This window comes from Apteryx mantelli, chromosome Z (assembly GCF_036417845.1).
Source record: "Apteryx mantelli isolate bAptMan1 chromosome Z, bAptMan1.hap1, whole genome shotgun sequence".
NCBI classification, from domain to species: domain Eukaryota; kingdom Metazoa; phylum Chordata; class Aves; order Apterygiformes; family Apterygidae; genus Apteryx; species Apteryx mantelli.
Genome location: NC_090020.1, coordinates 83220412 through 83240362, shown reverse-complemented (window position 1 = coordinate 83240362; position 19951 = coordinate 83220412). Strand labels below are relative to the sequence as shown.

Sequence of the window (19951 nt, the reverse complement as noted above, 5' to 3'; positions counted from 1 at the left end):
TAGAGGCAAATCTTAGGTGAGCATTAGTCTACTAATGCCACCTGGACAAGAGAAAACAGCCCATGCCCCTAAGGATATTCATACCAGTGATGGTAGGTAATACCATTCTTGGTAGGTAATTCAAACCTATTTGGGGGGGGGGGAGCAATTTGGAAAATGGGGCCTGAAAATATGGAGGAGCTTGGAAATCCTGTAAGGACACCCGAGAAGAAAGTAAGGAACTCGATGGGAAGGGAAGACCTCACTTGCACAGTGAAGTGGGTATTAAATTTGAGATATTTAACTTCTGTCTTTTCTGGTACTTAATCTTCCCCTTCACAGCTGAGGCACTAAAGTTGCAAAATTGATCTTTCTGGCCCCGATTCCACCCTTGTTTAGAAGTGTGACTTTCACAAATATCCAATTTCAAGCTTTTTGTCCAATTCAGCTTTATTGTCCCAAACAGCAAGGTACAAGAAGTTTATGCTTGGAATTTGCTAAGGTTGGACGTGTTCTCTCAAAGCCAAAATATCCAATTATTCAGGAGTAAACTCCTGGGGCGGCTAAGACATGTCACTCATCTACGGTTCTCGCCTCCTTAGATCCCATGCAACAGTGCCTTGGTGTATAAAATGCTGCCTTGACAGCACTGTGGCCTTTTCTACCTGCTGGGTCCTCGAGCTGCAGAGATATTCCTGGCAAAGATCACAGCCTTCAGCTCATGGCATTTGATCAAAAATAAGAGAAATCCAAAGAAAGGAAATGGACCCGGGCCCAGAGCACTGAGCTTCCAGGCTCAGACCCAGGTCACCTCTCATGTGTCTGTGTTTTCTCACAGCTGTGTGACTCCCATCGTGGGAACTGGAGAAGGGTTTTGGTTTGCAAGGGGGGTGGATTGGGGTTTGTTGACAGTGGTGTTTCAAACACTTAATTTCTTTGCTATCCTGTCATCCCCTGAAACAGGCATCGCCTCCCCCGAAAGCAGGAACGGGGCCAGATTTTGCTTGGCCTCTGTGATGCTACAAATGAGTGCAGCACTATTGCCCAAAATTATGACTTAATTTATGCAATAATTTTGCAAAGTTATTTAATTTAATTTAATTTTTGCTTTTATTGCAAAATTATGACTTAATTTATGACCTAAGTTTGCTGTATCCCAAATGGGGTTGTTGCAGCACCGAAAACCATGAAGTAATCCGTAGTGAATCACTAGGGGCAAGGTGAATTGCAAGTCATTCTCCTGTTAGTCTCTAATGCAACTATATCATTTGGCTCTTTGCCTTGTGCCAAACATCTCCTGTTGGCACGTGTGAATGCTAATAAGAGGAAGGTGAAAAGAAAATATTGTTCGTATATATTACTCATGTGCCTGCCGCGGATTTTTTTTTTTTTTTACACTGCTGCAAAGAAATATCCTTTTTCTTTGAGCTCATAAGTGAAATATGCCAAGCCAAGGGTTTCTTAAAATTTAGCTGAGCATGGATTATATCTTACTACTCATATTATAATACTGTCCATTTTCTGTCCCATTAACATTCACAGCTAGGCGAGGTTAGGAAAATATTACAGTATTTTTTCTTTCTGTCTTGGTGCAATAGAGCTGCTGGAAATGAGTTGTTTCTGATCAACTTTACATGACCAGCCAGGGTTTCACTCCAGCATGCTGTCTCCATGTCTTTCAGCTAAAATAGTGGTTTGATTTCTTCTCTGTGATATTTTGAAGTGTAGAGTGCTAGTGGGCAAAAATTCTGATGCTTAAAGCGGATAGTCCCAATACTTTTTTTTGTCTCTTTTGAATATATGTGTAATGCAGTGAGGAAAAAATGGGCAACAGCACAATGTGTAATAGTGCTGCTGCTTCCACGAAGGACGTTTTTACGGTGTTAGGTCCTAGAAATCACATACATAGCAATCTGGTTGTGCAAGATGAAACGTTAAAAGTTTAGCCATTACTCCAACTTCTAGGTCTAAGCCTGAAATACAGTTATTAGCTAATGACCACCATGTGGTCTAAAGCCAAGAAGGGCCATCAGGATACCTGGTCTGGCCGTTGGCGCAGTTCTATAATTTCACCCAATTCCTTCTATTCTGAGCCAACCACGGCACGTCCTTCAGAAAAGTAACCCGTTGTCAAGCCTTGAGTCTTCTTCCAACTTAACTCATCATCGTCCTTAAGAAATGCGTGTCTGATCATAACTTCAGTTTATTTTGGTCATTGGATTTTGTCATGCTTTCCTCCGCTGTAGTAGAAAGGCTCTTTTTACCTGAATTTCTCCCAAGAAGATACTGATGTGTGGTAATAAAGTCACCACTCAATCTACTGCTTGGAAAGATAAATAGATCGAGCTTTAAGACTCTAATTTAAGCATTTTCCTACCATATTCTCATTGTGATTTGCCATTCATTCTTTGGTGAAGTCTGCAGAACAAGTGAAGTGCATACTTTCTGGCTGTAGTGATTTCTAAGCTTTATACAAATATATTAGCAGTGCAAACGGGGACGAGCGCGTTGCATTGACATGTGCACAGATGAATAATGGCTCGGCAGCTTTAATCTAACACGTCACGTAAATTCATCTGTTAGATATAATACATGCACATACTTTGTGGTGGGGGAGACGAGTGTTCACAGAGAAGTGTTGTTTTATTTTCGGTAAAGCCTGTCCTAACTTGATCTCTTTCCATTGTGTGCCTTCAGCAGTTTTAGCTCAACACAGTCATTTTTGCTAGCTGTCCCGATCTCTAGCAGTGGTTACGTCTGCCTGGGAGATGGGCTTTTTCGGTGGTGGGAGCAGAGATCCACCCCGGGGTCTGTATTTCGGCTCAGGTTGGGGAGCGATCTGGATCTTTGAAGTGTAGGATGAGGGATTTCTCCTCTTGTCCTGATCTTTCTTTTCTCCCCTCGCAGTTTACGAGGTGGTGACGGTGACGGGCGATGTCCGGGGAGCAGGAACTGATGCCAACGTCTTCGTTACTCTCTTTGGAGAGTTCGGGATTACTCCTAAGACTCATCTCACGAGCAAGTGAGTATCTGGAATGACATCTGTATTCCTGAGGCCTGTTTTTCAGTAACTTTTTATTGCATTTTGATGAAACATAATATTGTGCTGATGGATGTGGAGGGAATACATCTAACAGGTATTTCAAAATTGTTGGGGAAATCAGGATTTCTGCTGTTGCATGTTTCTTACCCGACACCTTGCAAACCTGCATTCCCTTCTGTAGGCAGAAACGTATATTCAGATCCAGATTATATAAGGCTCACACTTGTGGGAAGTGGGGGTTGACTTGCTTTTCTTAAAGCTTAAATTAGGAGCTCTTGATTTAGGAGCTGAGAACGTTCAGCGCTGTTGGAGTGGGCACGATGGGCCATATTAAGCTGCATAAAATCCCACCAAAGTCTAAAATGCTAAGCCAATTAGATAGGTGTCCTTGAAGCTTTCTGAAGAGTAATTCAGTGGGTCTAAAGTAATGTTGTTAACGGGTAGCCACCTACACGATTTAGGCTGTTGCCATCCTATGTGCTGCACGAAGACAGCATTTTCATGCCCCGTTCTGAGCCTCCCTCCAGTGATTCTAATGGCATCCTCTGGATGTGGCTTCTCAGTCCTTACCACTGTGTTGAACTCAATGAAAGCAGTATTTTATGATTTAATGACCTAAGATGAGGCTTCTGACTGTCTCAGTAGCTTCCTCCCCCCAAAAAGGTGAGCATCAGAGTCAGCAGGTACCCAGCTCCTGGGGAAATGATATGACTTTTAATGAAGTGCCAAACTGTGGAAGCAAAACCCTCCACTTAAGCACCAAAACTAGCAAATGTGGACCTATTCTTTTAAAAACTGGTCCTGAACAGATGTGGAGGGCAGCTTTGGCCAAGGTGTGCAGGACGATGGTCTGCAGAAGTCAGGCAGCAGTGGAGTAGGAGAGCTGGTGGATACGGAGAAGAGGCAGGGTGGCTGCTTTGAGCCGATTGCTGCCCATTTCAGCTGAGCCGCGACAGTCCGCCAGCGAAGCCCCAGCTCTGTGCGATCTCGTTGCCCCTTAGGCAGACGATCACGCTAGCAGAGAGCAGAAATCCCTTCTCCGCGGGGTCTAGGAGGAGCTGTGCGTCTCTGGGTTTGGGGGTTCTTACTGTTTTGGTTTTCTTGAAAATGTGCTTCAGAAAATATTAACCCGCTGCTAATGTCACACGGTAACATCCCATTTTCTCCATTTCTACAGCACCGACAAGAGGTACCTGCAACTATTTTAAATTTTACCCTCAAAAGAGCTTCTCTTCCCAGTGAAGCAACTCAAACATGAGAGTCTGTAAAGAAAATGATATGGGAATGGTAAAGAAAATACATGAAATTTCAGCCCTGTTTGCCATATTTGAAATTCTGAAATCAGAGCTAGCAAAAGGAGTTTTGTTAACCCAGCATCCTTAGAAACAGCAGTGAGAACTCGCTGACTGTATATCACGTATCTAATCACAACGCTTTATCTCTATTCTGTGAACTTAATCCAGGCATCCCGAAGGACTTAACATGCCGAGTGCCGTTTCCCTTGATTTTATACAGAAGGAAAGTGAAGCAAGGAGGTAAAAGATGACGTGGCCCCATAGCAGGTCAATGGCAACATCTCTGCTGGGGAAAGAGCTGCTTTCCCAGAGCTGCTCTCAAACCTGCCTAGTAGCACTTGGCAAAGCCATCGAGGAGGTATCTGCTTCCAGGGAGTTTTCTTGCAGTCAGCATTTCTGTAAGGAGCCACTTAATTGGGAGAGAGCTCTTCTGCACGTGACTATGGAAATAATCCAAATATCACCTTAAAAATGTGGCCTTTGGAGAGGAAGTCAGGAGATCTCAATAGAAGAATTACTATTTCTTAGTCAGCTGTGACCTTAAATGTGTTACCAGCTGCCTAAGTCAGCTTTGCTGGTGCTTCAGTTAATGCCTGCTCCTTCCTCCTGCGCTGGCCTTTTATTTTTGCATTTTGTGTCGAGTCGGAGCCTGTTCAGACCTGGGTTAACGTTTTGGGCTTGGTCCTCTTCGCTGCAGAGAGCAGATGGCTAAGGTGTTTGCAAGCAAAGACAAAAGGCATAGGAAGCCAACCTCCTGCAATTCAGGGCTCTTAAAAATTGGTCCCGTGGGAGGCGACTGCTGGAATCGCAACTACAATTTTCCACCGGGGGTTTCCCAAACCTCAGCGAAATTTCTGCATCTCGGAGCAAAGTCTGGCGCGTTACAGCGCTCCAGCAAACTGCAGCGAGATAAAAGCTAGTCTCCCTGGGAGCACGGGAATTTCTGCAGTCTCCTGCTTAATTGATAGTCTCATCTTCTAATCAGGAAGCAAACAGTGAGCCAGCCAGTTTGCCCCCTAAATTTGCTATGCAGCTTTGTGAATATGGCAAAAGGATGGAATCTCATGCATCTTTCAACTTAACGTTTACATGAGTTTACTTATGACATGACTGCAAATGCATGACATTTTATAGGTGTTCCTATTTCCCAGTGTATGATGAAAAGATAAAATACCATGCGTTGCCTAAAGATGGTACTACCATTTCAGCTTCTGGTTAGAATAGGCCTTTCATTTCTTTTGTGATTGTGTGCTGGTGGTGAAATACATGACATTTCGGATCCGTTTGTCATGTGCAGCAACGGGGACGACATGGCAAGCTGATGAAATATCATGTGTTTTTAACATTTGCCGACAATAAGGTAGCTGTGAAAAACGGACACACATCTTCACGGCGGCTTGAACGTGAATTCTGGAAGTGGCAGCACCCAAATTCAGTACCGAAAGAGGTATTTATTTAGGGCAGGCTTAGCCGAGTAGCTCAGCCAGAGAATAAAAGCGATCCTGAAAATCAGTTTTGTTTTTTTCCCGGGCTCCGTTGTGGCACTGGTGGAGGCAGAAGCTGCTCTTGCTCTGTCGCCTGGTGGCATTTTGGCAGCCGCTGGGACCGTTCCTGCAGGCATGAGCTGCTTCTCCCTGGTCCAACGCAGACCCAACGGTGTTGATCCTCCCTAGCAAAAATTATTTTTTTTTTCCTCCTTGCTCATGATTCCTTGGTCTCGGGCTGAGGTAGGGTAGGACAGATCGTAAAACTCAGCTGGGAACACTGCTGCCCCCCTCCCTGCCCCCCTTCAGGGTTTAATAGCAAAATTATTTATCTGTTGTTAGTGTAAACATCCACTTTTCAATGTCAGGCTTATGCCACCCTGCTTGTGACAAGCATGATAAATATTCATGGTTTTTTTTCCTTAAAAAAAAAAAAAGAGAGAGAGAGAAAAGATGTAGCAGCAATGACAATCTGAAAGAGAGAAGAAATAATTGGTGAGTGACAGCTAGCTGCTTATGCTGCCACTGAATTTGAGAAGCATGCAACATTTTTTAATATCATATCTGAATGCTTCTGATTGGCAGCTCCTTCCACCTGGTTTTGAGTTGTTATACAGAGCTTTTCTTGCTCCTAATGCCAGCCAGTAAAGAGGAGTTGCAGAGTGTCTGTGCAGCGGTCGTTAGTGCAAGTTAATCTTTGTAGCTCTGCTACAGCAGAGCCAGACCAGGTTGCAGAAGATCTGATTTTGTTGTCTGACAGCTCTAGAATAAATAACCAAATACAGGGCCACAAGCTTATTTAAGCTCAATAGTTAGTATAAAAAGTCAGGAAGTGTTAGAAAGCTGGTATAGAGAAGGCTGTCCAGGCTACTAATTAAAATGAACCAGTTTTATATGAACTATAAAGGCAACGAAAGCCTTCCCACGTCATACCTGCAGACCAAAGCACTTCTTCAGAAAAAGGTTGCAATACTCAAAAGACGCAGTGCGTTTACTCTTTTAAAGCAGCTTATGTAGATACTTGTACCCTAATTTATGGCGGTGCAAATCTGTAACGCTTACCTGGCACTCTTTAATCTCAGTCTAAAAAAATGCCTGAGCTCATTTTTATTAACATTTTCCAATATATTTCCCCGCAGGAATGTGATGGCAATTTTCAGCAAAGAAAAATTTAGCCCCAAATTTGGCAAAGTAGATGCAAGCAACAATGTAATTTGAAATTGGGAAACGTTGAGCAACCTTTGCAAAGTTATCGATGGCGCTATCCACTTTACCTATTGTTTCTCCGAAAAATAACAGCCGAGCTGTAGATAACGGAAAGATATGCAGCGCTTTAAGGTTGCCATCGTGAAGTGCAATTTTATTTTCTTTATGCCAGTCATCCTGAGCGTCAATTTTCGGTGTGATATTTTGGTGGCAACGTATTTGCAGGCCAAACCCTCTGGAGCCTTCGTCCCTCCAAGAAGGAGGTGAGCGATGCTGCTGGTGCAGCTCTGCGTCAAGAGCAAATATGGTTTGGCCACACGACCAGCCTAACAGCCAAAAACCAAAAGTCCGTCCACCAAAGCTAAGTTCATTCAGGTCACTGCATTAATGCTAACGATCGGGGTTATTATTTTTATGCCTCTGCTGTGATCAGCACCCAAGTTTTCCCTCTGAGCTAAGGGCTCAGCCTTGGAAAGGGTTTTGCTGGCCGATTGGAAGTGCAGACTCTTTTCTGCAAATACTAAAGATTTCAGTTTTAAGCGAGACTTTTCTTTAGGCTCTGGGATTAAATATCTTGTTAATCCCTCTCCCTTATTTAGAAAAAAAAAAAGGTGATTTACTAGCGCAGCTGCTCATTTTAAGGCATTTCCAACTGTGGTGTCGATAGGAACGTTTCTCACTCTCGACGTCTCGCGTCGTCATGAAACGCTCGTGGCGTTGGCTCTGCTCTCTGCTCCGGCGGCCTACGGCAGAGGTCCGCGCGGAGATCTGTAAATATTGCATGGGAACACGCACCGAGTCTTGCGGTGCTTTTTAGCAACGTGACTTTTCCAGCCGGGGCACAGAGCACCAAAGCAGACAGGTGATGACTTGTACGTTTGCAGAGCTGCGAGCGGTGCAGCCTGCCGGCGGGGAGTTGTTCAACCAGAGAGGTCTGAGAGCAATTTCAGATACCAAATATAACTGAAAATCTCATATCTTCGTCTTTAACGAAGTTCGCTGACTCTCGGATTCCTTGGGTGTCTCTTCCTTAGCTCTATTTTTTTTTTTATAGTCTGTCGCAGTGTTTTGCCCAAGTGCTGTTAAAATCGGTTAAATATGTGCAATAAAAACATGATTGAAACATAGTTCTGAAATTGCCCTAGCCTGATATCCCAGCCAAATGACAGGGCTCCAGGAGAAACTCTGCCAGTCTTCGGGCTACGCGTTCGCTCGTGGCTGGCTGCGTCCAAGCCCCGGGTCTGAACCCAGTCGAGCTTGAGCTTGGGAAATTTAGTGCTGCAATTTCCAAGTCAGATTTTTCTCTGCTTTATTTGTCGCTGGAGCTGTGCGATCCAGCGTGCTGCGTTGTTCGGTGTAACGAGCTCCTTCTGCTAATCGGACTATGAATTTCTTACCGCAGCCTTAGCCTGGACCACGCTCTGACTTAGCCCAGCTGTAATTTCTTCTCCTCTCTCTCTCTTTCTCTCTCTCTCTTATTTTTTTTTTTTGGATAAACCTCAGTATCTCTATTCACCATGGGACAGTCTCTCCCTCTCCCTGTTCCCATTTACTTGGCAAGACTAAAGCAATAAGGGTTTGCTTTTTAATTTTTCCTTAAAATGTTCTTTTTCTTTTTTTTTTTTTTCCTCCTCGATGCTACATATCCAGCTCGAGCGAAGGGAGACGTATAGATGACGGTTGAATTCTTCCCGCCTTTCGACAGTGACGCTTCCCAGGATGGCAGTCCCGTTTCCCAATCCTTTCCCAAGCTGCTCCTCGATGCACGGAGCACCGGCTCCGCAGACGCGTCGGGGCAGCGATCGTGGCCGTCCGCTCGGCGCTGCTCGAGCACCAAATTTCCCCTCTGCCTCTCGGAGCCCCGTTCCCGCGCCCCGAGCAGGAAACCGGCTCGGCGCACGGACGCAGTAAACCAGCAGCCGCCGGGGCCGGCGCCGGGAAAGCTTTTGGCTAGTCGGTCCCGCTTAACGTTTTGATGCCGTCTCCGCAGCGCTCCGAGCAGTCGGCGGCGTCGCATCGAACCTCCCGAGCGAGCGAGCGTGGGGAGAAACCGCTGCCGTTTCGGTTCGGCTGGGCTGGATTCGGTTGTCTCCCGTCCTCACGGCAAGGTTAACCGTCCCGGCCCTTCCGCGTAGCGGCGACGGTCCTGGTGGTCCTCAGCCGAGCAAAGCTGAACGCCGGTGCTCGGGTGGTTAATACTCATTAACTTTCCGAGCGCAAGCCGCTTGTCACGGCGGCTTTATGCTGCTGTAGTTTCTCGTCCGTTTTAATGCGGCTTCTGCTTTTCGCTGCATTGATTACCTGCGATAACGCTCAGCAGCCCCGGTGGGACTCGGTCCCACCGGGGAAGGCAGGTGGGAGAGGCTGTGCCCTCAGAGCAAGGACGGGTTTTGCCCTGATGTTACTCGTAGCAGTTTTGGGGGGAACGGGATCTCAGAAAGGATGAAGCTTGCCGAAGACCGCACCGCGGGGCGGGAGGCAGCGCTGGGAATTAAATCCTCGCTGCCCTCTCCCAGGCCAATATACTTTATATTGCCTTCCGCTCGCACCTGCGAAATGCAAACTGCACGCTTTACCAAAAAAAGAAAATGAAAGCGGTCCCTGTCCTTCAGGCGTTTTGCTTTGAATCAGATAGAAAACACATGAGAAGGCTGCAAAGGAAGTTTTGACGGCTGTTTCAAAACAAGTTGGAAGAGCGGAGCCTGCGCTGCCGTGGCCTGCTTTTATCTCCGGCTGAGCTCGAGGCGGTGCCGCGGGCAAGGCAGCCGCGAGCCCCTCGGCCGCTCCACTCTGCGAGGAGAGGACGCCGCTGGGAGCGGGGAACGGAGGCGGAAGACACGCCGAGCCCCCGCGGAACGAGCGAGGAAGGCGTCTCCCGCGCCGCTCCGCCGGCAAGGGCTGAGCGTTCGTGCTGGAGGCTCTGTGTTTCAGTAGCCCACGGGTGGGTTAGCAGAGGCGAGGAGCCGTGGGCGAGGTGCCATCAAAAAGAGTTGAGGTTCTTAATTTTTGCCTGATTGGTGCTGCCTTGAAATGACCTTACTGCCAATTTATCTCAGAGACCTCTGAAAGCCCCTTGCTAAGGGGAGAACCTAGCGTGCTCCCACAGCTCTTACGTCACCCGGTGATTTAGCCGAGGACTTTGAAAGTCTTTGTCCTGCTTTCTTCTTGGAGGAGATATGGAATGTGATCCAAGGTTTGCATCTACTTGGGCCAGCATTGCATTTCCCCCAAAGTTTTGATCTCGGCTTCTGCAGAGGCTCTTAGGTTTGAGAAGGGAAAAGGTCTGCTCCCTTGTTAAACGTCAGTACTTAAAGCCACCCGAGGCCTGTCACGAGAAAGAGGACGTTGGAAAGTAGGTTTGGCCAGTACTAGAGATGGCAGTTCTTCATCCTCGAACGCTAGCGCTCAGGCAAGCCGCGGCGCGCGTTTGCTGGCGAGGTTGCTCTTTTCTTAACCCAGCTTTTGGTGCGTGTGTATTACAGGAGCTGCACGGCCTTCGAGAGGAACAACACAGATGTGTTCCGGGTAAAAACCAACAACGTCGGACAAATAAAGAAAATAAGGTACCTGCATAACATTGCTACCGCAAGACCTGCTCCGCGAGGTGCTAATCGGATGACAGGCAAAGGTGGTTTCAGCATTGCCATGTTTTATTCATTATTCGCGAGCGTGCTCCTATCAAGGTGAAGTTAAGGGGTGGTAAAAGCTTATTTACTGTCTAAGATTTGAACCGGAGCGTGAAATCACCTGCGGTATTGCTTATAACCATCCGCGTTCCCCACCAAGAATTGTATTTCTGTCATACGCAGTCACACAGAAAAGCAGTTAGGACTGTTTTTATGTCTTGTTGAGGGAAATGGGGTTTGCCGTTCCCTTTTGCTGAATTAGGGTAATATAAATAATAATCGTTATGTTTAGTTGCCTCCTGATTGACCTATATAAAATAAAAATTAGTAAGTGATACAGAGGAAGTTGGGAAAATGGGAAGAGGTGGATAAAACGGAGTAAGAAGAGAAGGGAGCACATGGGATATGGGGTGGGGGGAGATTGTCACATATGTTTTAGACATGTAATATAAGGTGAACGAATGCAAATGTTGAATGAACACGCATGTGTGTGTATATGTGCATCCCCTTGCAGGTGATGGCACAAATACACACGTATGACATCTGCCCACAAACACATACGGAAGGTCATTCTTTTACAAAATACCCCGTGGAGGTGCCAGTTGGGGGTATACTTACTCTAATTTTGCCTAAATAAAATATTGCACTAAATTACTGCGCTGGTAGCCAGTCTTAATCAAAATACCAAATCCAGGCCCTCACACGCAGTTTGTTCTTCCTCTAGGATCGAGCATGACAACACCGGACTGAACGCAGGCTGGTTCCTCGACCGCGTGATAGTGACGGACATGAACAGACCTCACCTCCGTTTCTACTTCCCGTGCAACAACTGGCTGAGCAAGGAGGATGGAGATGGGCTGTATGTCAGGGATCTCATCGGCAGCCTGGACCCCATGGACGTGCCCAAAAGTAAGGGTTTCCCCAAAAGCTCCGCTTTCTGGTTCCTTGTCAGGAAGGGCAGGGTTGCTTTCAGATGACCTCAGCCACATCAGAATTAACCATTTAGCCTAAGCTGATTTATTTGAGTTTTCCCTATGGAGAAAGAGGAGTGGAGAGAGATACAGGAAGATGCCTCCAAAGGGTAAGTCTTTCTTTTGGCATTAGACCTGACATCTTTAGGTAAGATGAATCACCACATGGAGATGCTTCTCTTATTTGTTGAGTGCAGAATGCACCAAGATGACTACCTTAAATTAGATTAAATGACTAAAGATGCATGAGATGCACCCCACCCCAGAAGATGTAGCCGGTATCACTGTGTGCTGTTGGAAGAGACAGCGCAGTTGCAATCCCACGCATGACGTTAAGTGTTTCCAGGCTCTGGTGACGACCCACAGGAAATTTCCATAAACAAGCCAACCCCCTCTCTATAACTCTACACCAGTTTACTGAATGTGTATGATATCCATATTGAACTGGTGCCTATTTTTCAGAGTGGTTTTAAGCTAATGATGTTGAAACGAAGCCAGGACAGCTTGCAAACCAGACATACACTCCCAAATTGATATCAGCGTGTAGACCATGTGGTGATGTATGGTGTGTGTAACGTGAGTGGGAAGATGATCGAGATGTGAAAGTTGAGCCAGCAAATCAACCTCAGGTGATATGCTGGCAGTTTAGCTCCAACTGTTAATGAGGAAACCAAGTTGTATTTTCCTCATGACCTCACCAATGCACCACTCCTTTCTGGAAGTCTAATTATGGGCATGGAAAGCAAAGCGTTCCCATCGTTAGCCACAAATCCGAGGGAAAGGAAAGGCACAGTTTGGTGGAAAAGAGGGGAAGCTCGTGCTTTTGATAGTATCACATCTTTCTGAGAATTTGTAGTAAATTTTTTGCGCTAGTGCTGTCAGCATGAACGCTTCAGGCCTTTTTTTTTTTTTTGTAAAAATAGTTTCATGCCAACTGCAGTACAGTGCTTTGGGCACTGATAGATGCTCTGGAAAGGCAAAGAATTGCTGTTTTTATTAAGATTCTGTTTAAAGTTAACATTGAAACAATATGCCGTGATGCTGTTTGTCCATGGATTGTTAGACAATTCCCCCTCCCCCCCCCCAACTAGTAAGATGCAACCTCCTAAGGCAGTTTTAATATGTTGAAGATGGAGCTATTAAAGGATATTGCATGAGCTGGCATGCGCTAATAATATCCATTGACAAAAAAATGTATGTGGAAGCATTTTATAGGCACAGAACTCTCCAGGGTGGTTGCCATAGGGGAATGAGATAACGTCTGGAGATGCTCTGCCAAAAACCCACCCAGTGAATGCTGGGGCTGAGTGCTTTACTGCTCTTTTACCCATTCAGCCTGCGAAATGGAAGAGTTAAAGATACTTGAGGGGCGGGAGGGGTCAGGAGGAGGCTGTGTATGAGTCAAAGCAATATACAATTAAAGAGAGGTCCCTTGAGGAGGAAGTCAGCTACTCAATAGATCTTTAAATGACACAACAATTTATTTGAATTTATTATTGTTTCTGCCTGGGAGAGCTGATTCAAATGAATGCAAGTGGTTTCCTCCATCCTGTTCAACACCTGTCTCTCGGCAGGAAAAAAACTGTGGGCTAAACCTTCAGCTGGTAAAAATCAGTGTAGCTCCAATGAAATTGCTGGAGCAACTTTGTATTTTGCCAGCTGCGAACCTAGTCCCAAGCGCTCGTTCTTCTGGAGAAGTGGTTTGATGTTATATACCAACCGCTGATGACTACGCTTGGTGCTGTATATCCAGGACAAATACAGATAAGATTGTCCCCCGCCTTAAGAGTACAAAAGAAGAGATGCAACCAGATATTTGTCAGAAACGTGTGTGTTCGCATCACCCTGACTGGGTTGAAAATCCTGCTTTGAAGCACCACAGTTTTGCAGCCCTTCCGGGGAAACATGGGGAGTTGGGCTGAGGCCAGAGGCACGGGCGAAGGGTTGGATGCCTTCCAGGTGGCAGGTACGAATCTGTAAGAGGAGAGGGTTCGCTCAGCTCTCTCGGGTTGCCGTTCCCCTTGAACCATAATTAATGAAAGATAAACATTCCCGGGCTGAGGTGAACTGTCAACTGCAAATGTAAATTTGTCTGAACCCCTTTTGGCTCCTTCTGAATCTGTAAAAGTCTGAAATGAGATGGTGAGATGATTTCCTTTGTACGTGCAAGCTGTTTGCCCTAAATTTATTTCTTTCTTTCAGATGGATTAAACAGAGGTGTTTACTTTGAGAGTACTCATATTTTCCAGGCTGCTAGACAAATGCATAATTTTGTGGTTTGGTGATTTTTATGTGCCTGTAGCTATGTGCCTTGCTCCCCCTTAAGGCTGTGTTCTGATTAGCAGGGTTCAGTGCCCCTCTCGTCTCCTTTTCGCTCGTGTTTCTTGAGTCATTGTTTCCCTTTTTTCTTTAGTTCTTCTCTGTGAACCATCCGGGCACTGATGTTACAGACTTTAGCCTTGTGCTTTGCTTTCATGCTCCATTTCCTGCCGCAGTCTGGTACATCTTTGGAGGTAACCAAAAAACTTTTTTTCCATGTTCCCTCACCTACAACCTCTTCAGCTTTTGATCTCCCAGAGAGCTCTGTCATCTTTGTCCTGAGGATTTATCTTCCTACCTTGAACCGGAGGTCACTGTTGGGATGTGCATGTTTTCTGTGATACGTTTCGGAGGTGGACTGGAGAAAAATACACTGATTTTGTTTTGTTAAGTGTTTGCTTTGCCGAAACTCTGTAGAAGCTTTGTATTTGAAGGGGTTCGTTGGTGTGTGGACCAAAACCTGCCCAAATCATGGGGAGACTCGGCCCCTTTCTTGGTGAGGAGAACAGGTGAGCCAGTGGATCCCCATAGGGCTATGAGCTTTGAAGAAGTTCATTTAAGGGAGAAAATAGAAATGTTATAAAAAAGGCAGAAAACAATACGTTCCCCAGCAATAGCCAGCATACAATTGAAAAATTGGACAAAAAAGAGAAAAAAAAAAAAAAAAAGAAAAGGTGGAGTGCTTTTCATGAGCCAGACGGATCTACTGGGGATGGCAGGAAGACTTAATGATTGCAGACAGCTGAGTGACTGCATTTACTTATTTGAATAATACAGCTCCTGCCTTTTCCCTGTTGAACGCCACGCATTTCTCAAGGAGAGCAGGTTACATTTTAAGCGCTCCTGCTTGAATGCTCTTCTATTCCCCGCATTCGTATGCGCGGCATCGTATGCCCGCGGCCCTTCGACGGCGATAGTGCCGCAGACTTATTTACCCAGCAGCTGCTATTGGCAGCCAGGATTAACTTACATTACAGGTATTAATTACAAGGAAGGGCTGTTGTGGGGCCTTACACTGCTTGCCTTGAGCTTCCGAAGCCTTCGGTTTGCCTGACTGTGGCCGAATCCTTATGCTGGGGACCTGCTGGAAGCTGAAGGCTTTCCTTGGAGGGCTGCGGGTTTGGGATCAGGACCTCTGAGGGTGTCTGAGGTCCTGCCAAAGTGAACGGTGGCTGGGGGAGGACAGTGCTTGCAATAACTTTTAGTTGCACTAATAAGACCTACAGACCTGAGGACGTGCAAAACCCGATAAAATGTGGGAGCTCGTTCCCCGTCTGTGGCCTGATACCTGCAGCCTGCTCTGTTCTCAGCCCAGTTTGCTTGTGGTGGGAAGTTTTATCAGCCTATGGGAAAAATTAAGTGATAGTCCGTGTGATTATTAGTGTAGGCATGCCACCAAAAACACGACCAAATTTAGAATAAGTTGGCAGTTAACCAGGCTCAGGAGAGAGCTGATGATGGAACTGGCAAAGATGTTAATCTGCCTCTCCCATTTTGGCACGGTCTTCTAAAATCGTGGCTGAGAAATAAGGATGAAGGAAGAGAAACAGGACATTCCTGTCACTATGTGCTCTGCAGGCTCTGGGTTAAAAGCCTTCAGGTCATCCCGCAGGAGGACTCTCGTGTCTCCCACACTCATGGTCCACGCCATGGTGGTTCCCGCACTGTGGCAAAAGATGTCCCTCAGAGCCGGGCTTGACACTGCCTGCAGGAACTGCTAAGGGGATATTTCTCCACCCCTGCATGTGATGTATACAGCTTTAACTCCCAGCTGGAAAGCAGGGAGTCCTGAGATTTGGGGTTGAGCTGGGCTGAAGGGTCTCAGGATCTAGTGCTGGAATCTATTCTTCAAGGCTATATTTTGTCTGCATTTGCAAAAGAGGCTGAGGTTAGCTAGGACCAGATGATATGTTTGTTAGTCATGAGCACAGATTGAAAGATTGAAATCTCTCCCTTACCGAAACAATTCTCTGCATGCACTCTCTGACAGAGAGAAAGCAGCAACATTCATTTCCAAAGGGGGATTTTACTCGCCTGGTGCTTAAAACTATTTGCAAGGGCTCAAATACCTGAAAAGGAATTTAGACTTTTGTGTGACTGAAATGAATGTTGACCTGTCAAATTTTCATCAAGTCTTGCCAACCTGGCTGTTGCAAACAAAGTTCAGAGCCAAGGACTGATTTCCAGCTGGCTCCTTGGCCATCGGCACTCCTAAATTGTTCAAGACTGGACACAATAGGCCATAAATGTGCATCAGACAGCAGTCCATATCCAACTCTTTCAAGGCTGTGTATTCACAATAAGACAGAACTGCGTGTGTCTGACCTCAGACTGTGTAACTACTCCATTCACTTCAATGGTAATAACATCTTTTCTGGGTAAAGTTTAATCTTATCTGGCCTATTAATAATGACGGTGTTTACAGTGGATGTGTTATCCAGCACAGTTCTGAAGAGCAGGGCAGACACAACACATTGCGCACCCGGACCTTGAGAATGGGAGCACTCAACTCAGTTGCACTGCATTTATTATTCCACAACTTAGAAGTGCCAGGCATTGGTCACTGGTTATTTTTAATTTTTAGTAGTCATATGGCAAAAATGGATCCCAAGTCCAGGTTAGGTGTAGCTGTGCTGTGTCCCGGGGTAAGTGTGCATGGTCTTTTAGCGGGCAGACATGGGCTTTCTGCCTCACTGTGACAAGAACCAGCTTTGAATGGGAAGATTGGTGGTTGCATTAATTCTGGCCTGATCCAGAGCTGAGACTCACTCTCTTTTGGAGAGGTTGCACCCTGCACTGTTATGACTATGAATATATGCCTAGAAGGTCACACCGAGCAACTGGGAGCTGAATACTTCTAAAGGCAGATTAGAGATGAGATGTGCCTGTGTGCTTATGCATGGAGAGGGTAGTCTGGTCTTTAAAAAAACCAATATTTATTACAATTACAAAAGAGAGAAGTTCAGTTCATCAAGTTGCAGGTCAGCCCCAATCCATTAGTCTTTCATGAGTTTCCTTGAATAATTGGTCTGTCCTCATGTAGGAGAGGGGTAATGAGATCACCCAAGGAGATGGGGATGGTCTGTGTTCATGGTGGGTCAGAGGAGAACACCACAGGCAAAGAGAACCGGAGAACAGTTTCCTTAAAATGCTGTTATGAAGGCAGTTTGTCCATACAAAGGAGCAGGCTACACTGACTTCTCTGCCTGGTGTGCTTTTGAGAGCATCTATGTGAGTGCACATAGAGTTAACAAGCCATAGATATTCTCTAAGTTTTTTTAGGTCCACTAGGACCTAAAACTCATATCTTTGAGCTGGGAATATGAGTTGTTTTATTTCTTTCTTCTGGGAAGGAAGCATGTGTTAAGACTTCACAGTTCATTGTCCAAAGTTTTGATGTTGGCTGAGTTGAAGACTTATGAGCGACTGACCTGGCTCGGGTTTGAGAAAACACTTGGGGCACCAGGTATTGATGCACACGCTTGACTTTGAGTCAGTAGCTAAGTCCATCCTGTCCCAATGGGAGATGCATGTGCCTAAGGGCTGGACTGGATCTGAGCTGAAGCTGCAGCCAATATTTCTCAGTAATGTACTGGTGTTGGAAGCTATGATAAAAACCAGCATTTTGGATGTGAGACACCAGCAGATGACATCTGATGGGCTTTGTAGCCTTGTTTCACAAAGCCTCAGATCTGAAGAGTCTTGTGTACTTGGAGTGGGACTTTTTCTGCCGCCCTTGGGTCATGATTCAAAATGTGCTGTCATGTTCTGGAAACTTTAATGAGCAAAAAACCAAAAAGTTGTTTCTGAGGATTTGGAGGGTCAGGAAAAAAGGAGAAGATCTGGGGTAGGGGGAACAAAATATTAACTGATGTAACCTGCTCATCAAAACTCAACTTTATTTATGTTGAGAACAGGAAGTGTATAACTAGCACAGGCAAATGCAGCTAAATATATTATGTAATAAATATAAATTCTTTATTTTTGAATAATGACAAATGCCCATATTAAGGATGAAGCTTTGCTGCGCACTGATATTCAATAAATAAGGTTTTTAGATGGAGGAATATCTTCTTCTACACAACTAATACTGTTGGAAGAAAGCTGTGATGTTATCAGGCACATCATGCACCCAAAAATGTCTTTTTTTTTTTTTCTGACTAGATCAGTTGGTCTTATAAGGATTTTACTCTCCCTACAAACTTTACCCTGTCTGTACCCTCAGGCCATGATGCCTAAAACAATTCAGCTATGGAGGGTTTTGTAGTGTACTTTTTGCCTGATGTTTTATCTCTAAAACTGGGCAAGAGCAAGGAGGAACTGAAAAGCTAGAAATGAAAAGAAACGCTGATGACTTGTAAACCAGAAGGAAGAAAAGATGCACAGAGCTCAGAAATGGGATGTAAACAGGGACCTGTAATTCACATAAATAAGGACCTCTTGTTTCAAGAGAAAAAAGTTTGGAAATGAATGAGCCATCTCTTGTGTGCAGCTGGTATACAGATCTACGTGTATCCAGTATAAAACAGATAACGAATGGCTCTGAAGATGGGCATAAATTTGACCAATTATATCCAGATATTGTAATTATTTTACACTGTCAGTTTTGAAATAAAGTAACTTTATTTAAAAAGTATTACATATAAAAAGTGAGACTGAAGTACAGTGCTAATATAATTTTGAACAACACTGTAAAATTATTTTACTCTTCATTTTGAGCAAAAATATTTTACCCAAGAGCTTCTTTTCAATGATTTCCCCAATTTCGAATATACCAGGCTCAGGGAAGCAGGAGGGAAGGGAAATGGATATTTCTTTTGTGAAATGTCTGGGTTTTGGGGGGGGGTTTTGTTCTTTTTTTTTTTCCATGGGCTCCCATCCTGGGGCTGAGCTAATCAAAAACAATGAGAAATCTTGGAGAATTAAGTGAACAGGGATTTCCACGGCGCTGTCACGAGGTGGGTTGCCCCGTGCCAAGCTCCATGCCTCTGCAACTAAACCGCAATTGTCCCCTGAGCAAGGTCGTTTAAAGCTCACTTCAATATGTCATCATCGCTTTGAAGGCGCAGTAGGAACATCAGTTTAGCATATCCTACAAGCAAAGACTCCTGCATGGGGTAGATTGCCTCTCACAGGCTCTGCGGAGGGATGATCCAGGCTGAATCCTAATATATTAACCGTCTTGATGCACGCTTTGATTTTGTATAAAAATTGCTCTTAATGGGGCTGAATCTTGCGGTCTCCGGGCTGGACAGGGAGACTCAGCAGCTGAGCTGATGGCAGGAAAAGCAGGAGACAACGGTTGAGAATAATGTAATATTCAGGAGAGCAAACCTAATCATCTCCCTTTCCCATGCGTTACGCTTCCTTGGCAGTAGCAATAATCCCTCTTAAGAGCAGGCTCGCGGAGAGAGCTGCTGCCCGGGGTGGCGGTGGTGGCTCGCAGGCTCAGCGCTGCCCGGGACAACGCGCACCACCGCCACGCAGACGCGCCTGGCGTTTCCCCCACTCGCACCACGCTTTGGGCAGCGCGCTCGTGGCCGAAAGCAATGTGGAGCTCTTCCTTCATCAGCATCCCCTGCGCTCCAAGGGTGCTTGTAATCTGAATTTCCAATCTGAACCCTCCATTTAAGAAGCTGTTCTTTGCCTCTGAAAGTGCAGCTCGTTAGGAAAGATAGCTGTCGATTACTCTTGACAGAGATTAATTACTCTTGAGCACTAGACCTCCCGACCGATCTTTTCAATTCCACTCTTTCCTTGAGGGGCAGAAAGATCTTCCCTAACCGTGTGCAATTGTTTTATGCAACAACGAGCCGCGTTTTAGAGGCAGAGCTGACTCTTGTTGAGCTCAACAGGATTCCTCGGTTTGCTTTAATAGGGGTAGCTTCAGTTTCCCGTTACGTTTTCCTCTGCCTTGTTATCTCTAGGGTCACCGCTGCTGCAGAAGAGAGAGGTGTAATGATTAGGGCTAGGTGGGTTTTATTCTCTTTGCAGCATTCGTAGAGACTCCAGAGATAGCGCGGTGTTG

At 45.6% G+C, this 19951-nt stretch overlaps 1 protein-coding gene across 1 annotated transcript in view; it reads left to right on the top strand.

Moving 5' to 3' along the window:
* Positions 1 to 19951, top strand: part of LOXHD1 (lipoxygenase homology PLAT domains 1) — a 141222-nt gene that overhangs the window by 10701 nt on the left and 110570 nt on the right. Inside the window, exons 3-5 of the mRNA XM_067316464.1 lie at positions 2887 to 3001; positions 10490 to 10570; positions 11358 to 11542. Coding sequence (XP_067172565.1) covers positions 2887 to 3001; positions 10490 to 10570; positions 11358 to 11542 — 381 coding nt within the window. The remainder of the gene's footprint in view (positions 1 to 2886; positions 3002 to 10489; positions 10571 to 11357; positions 11543 to 19951) is intronic.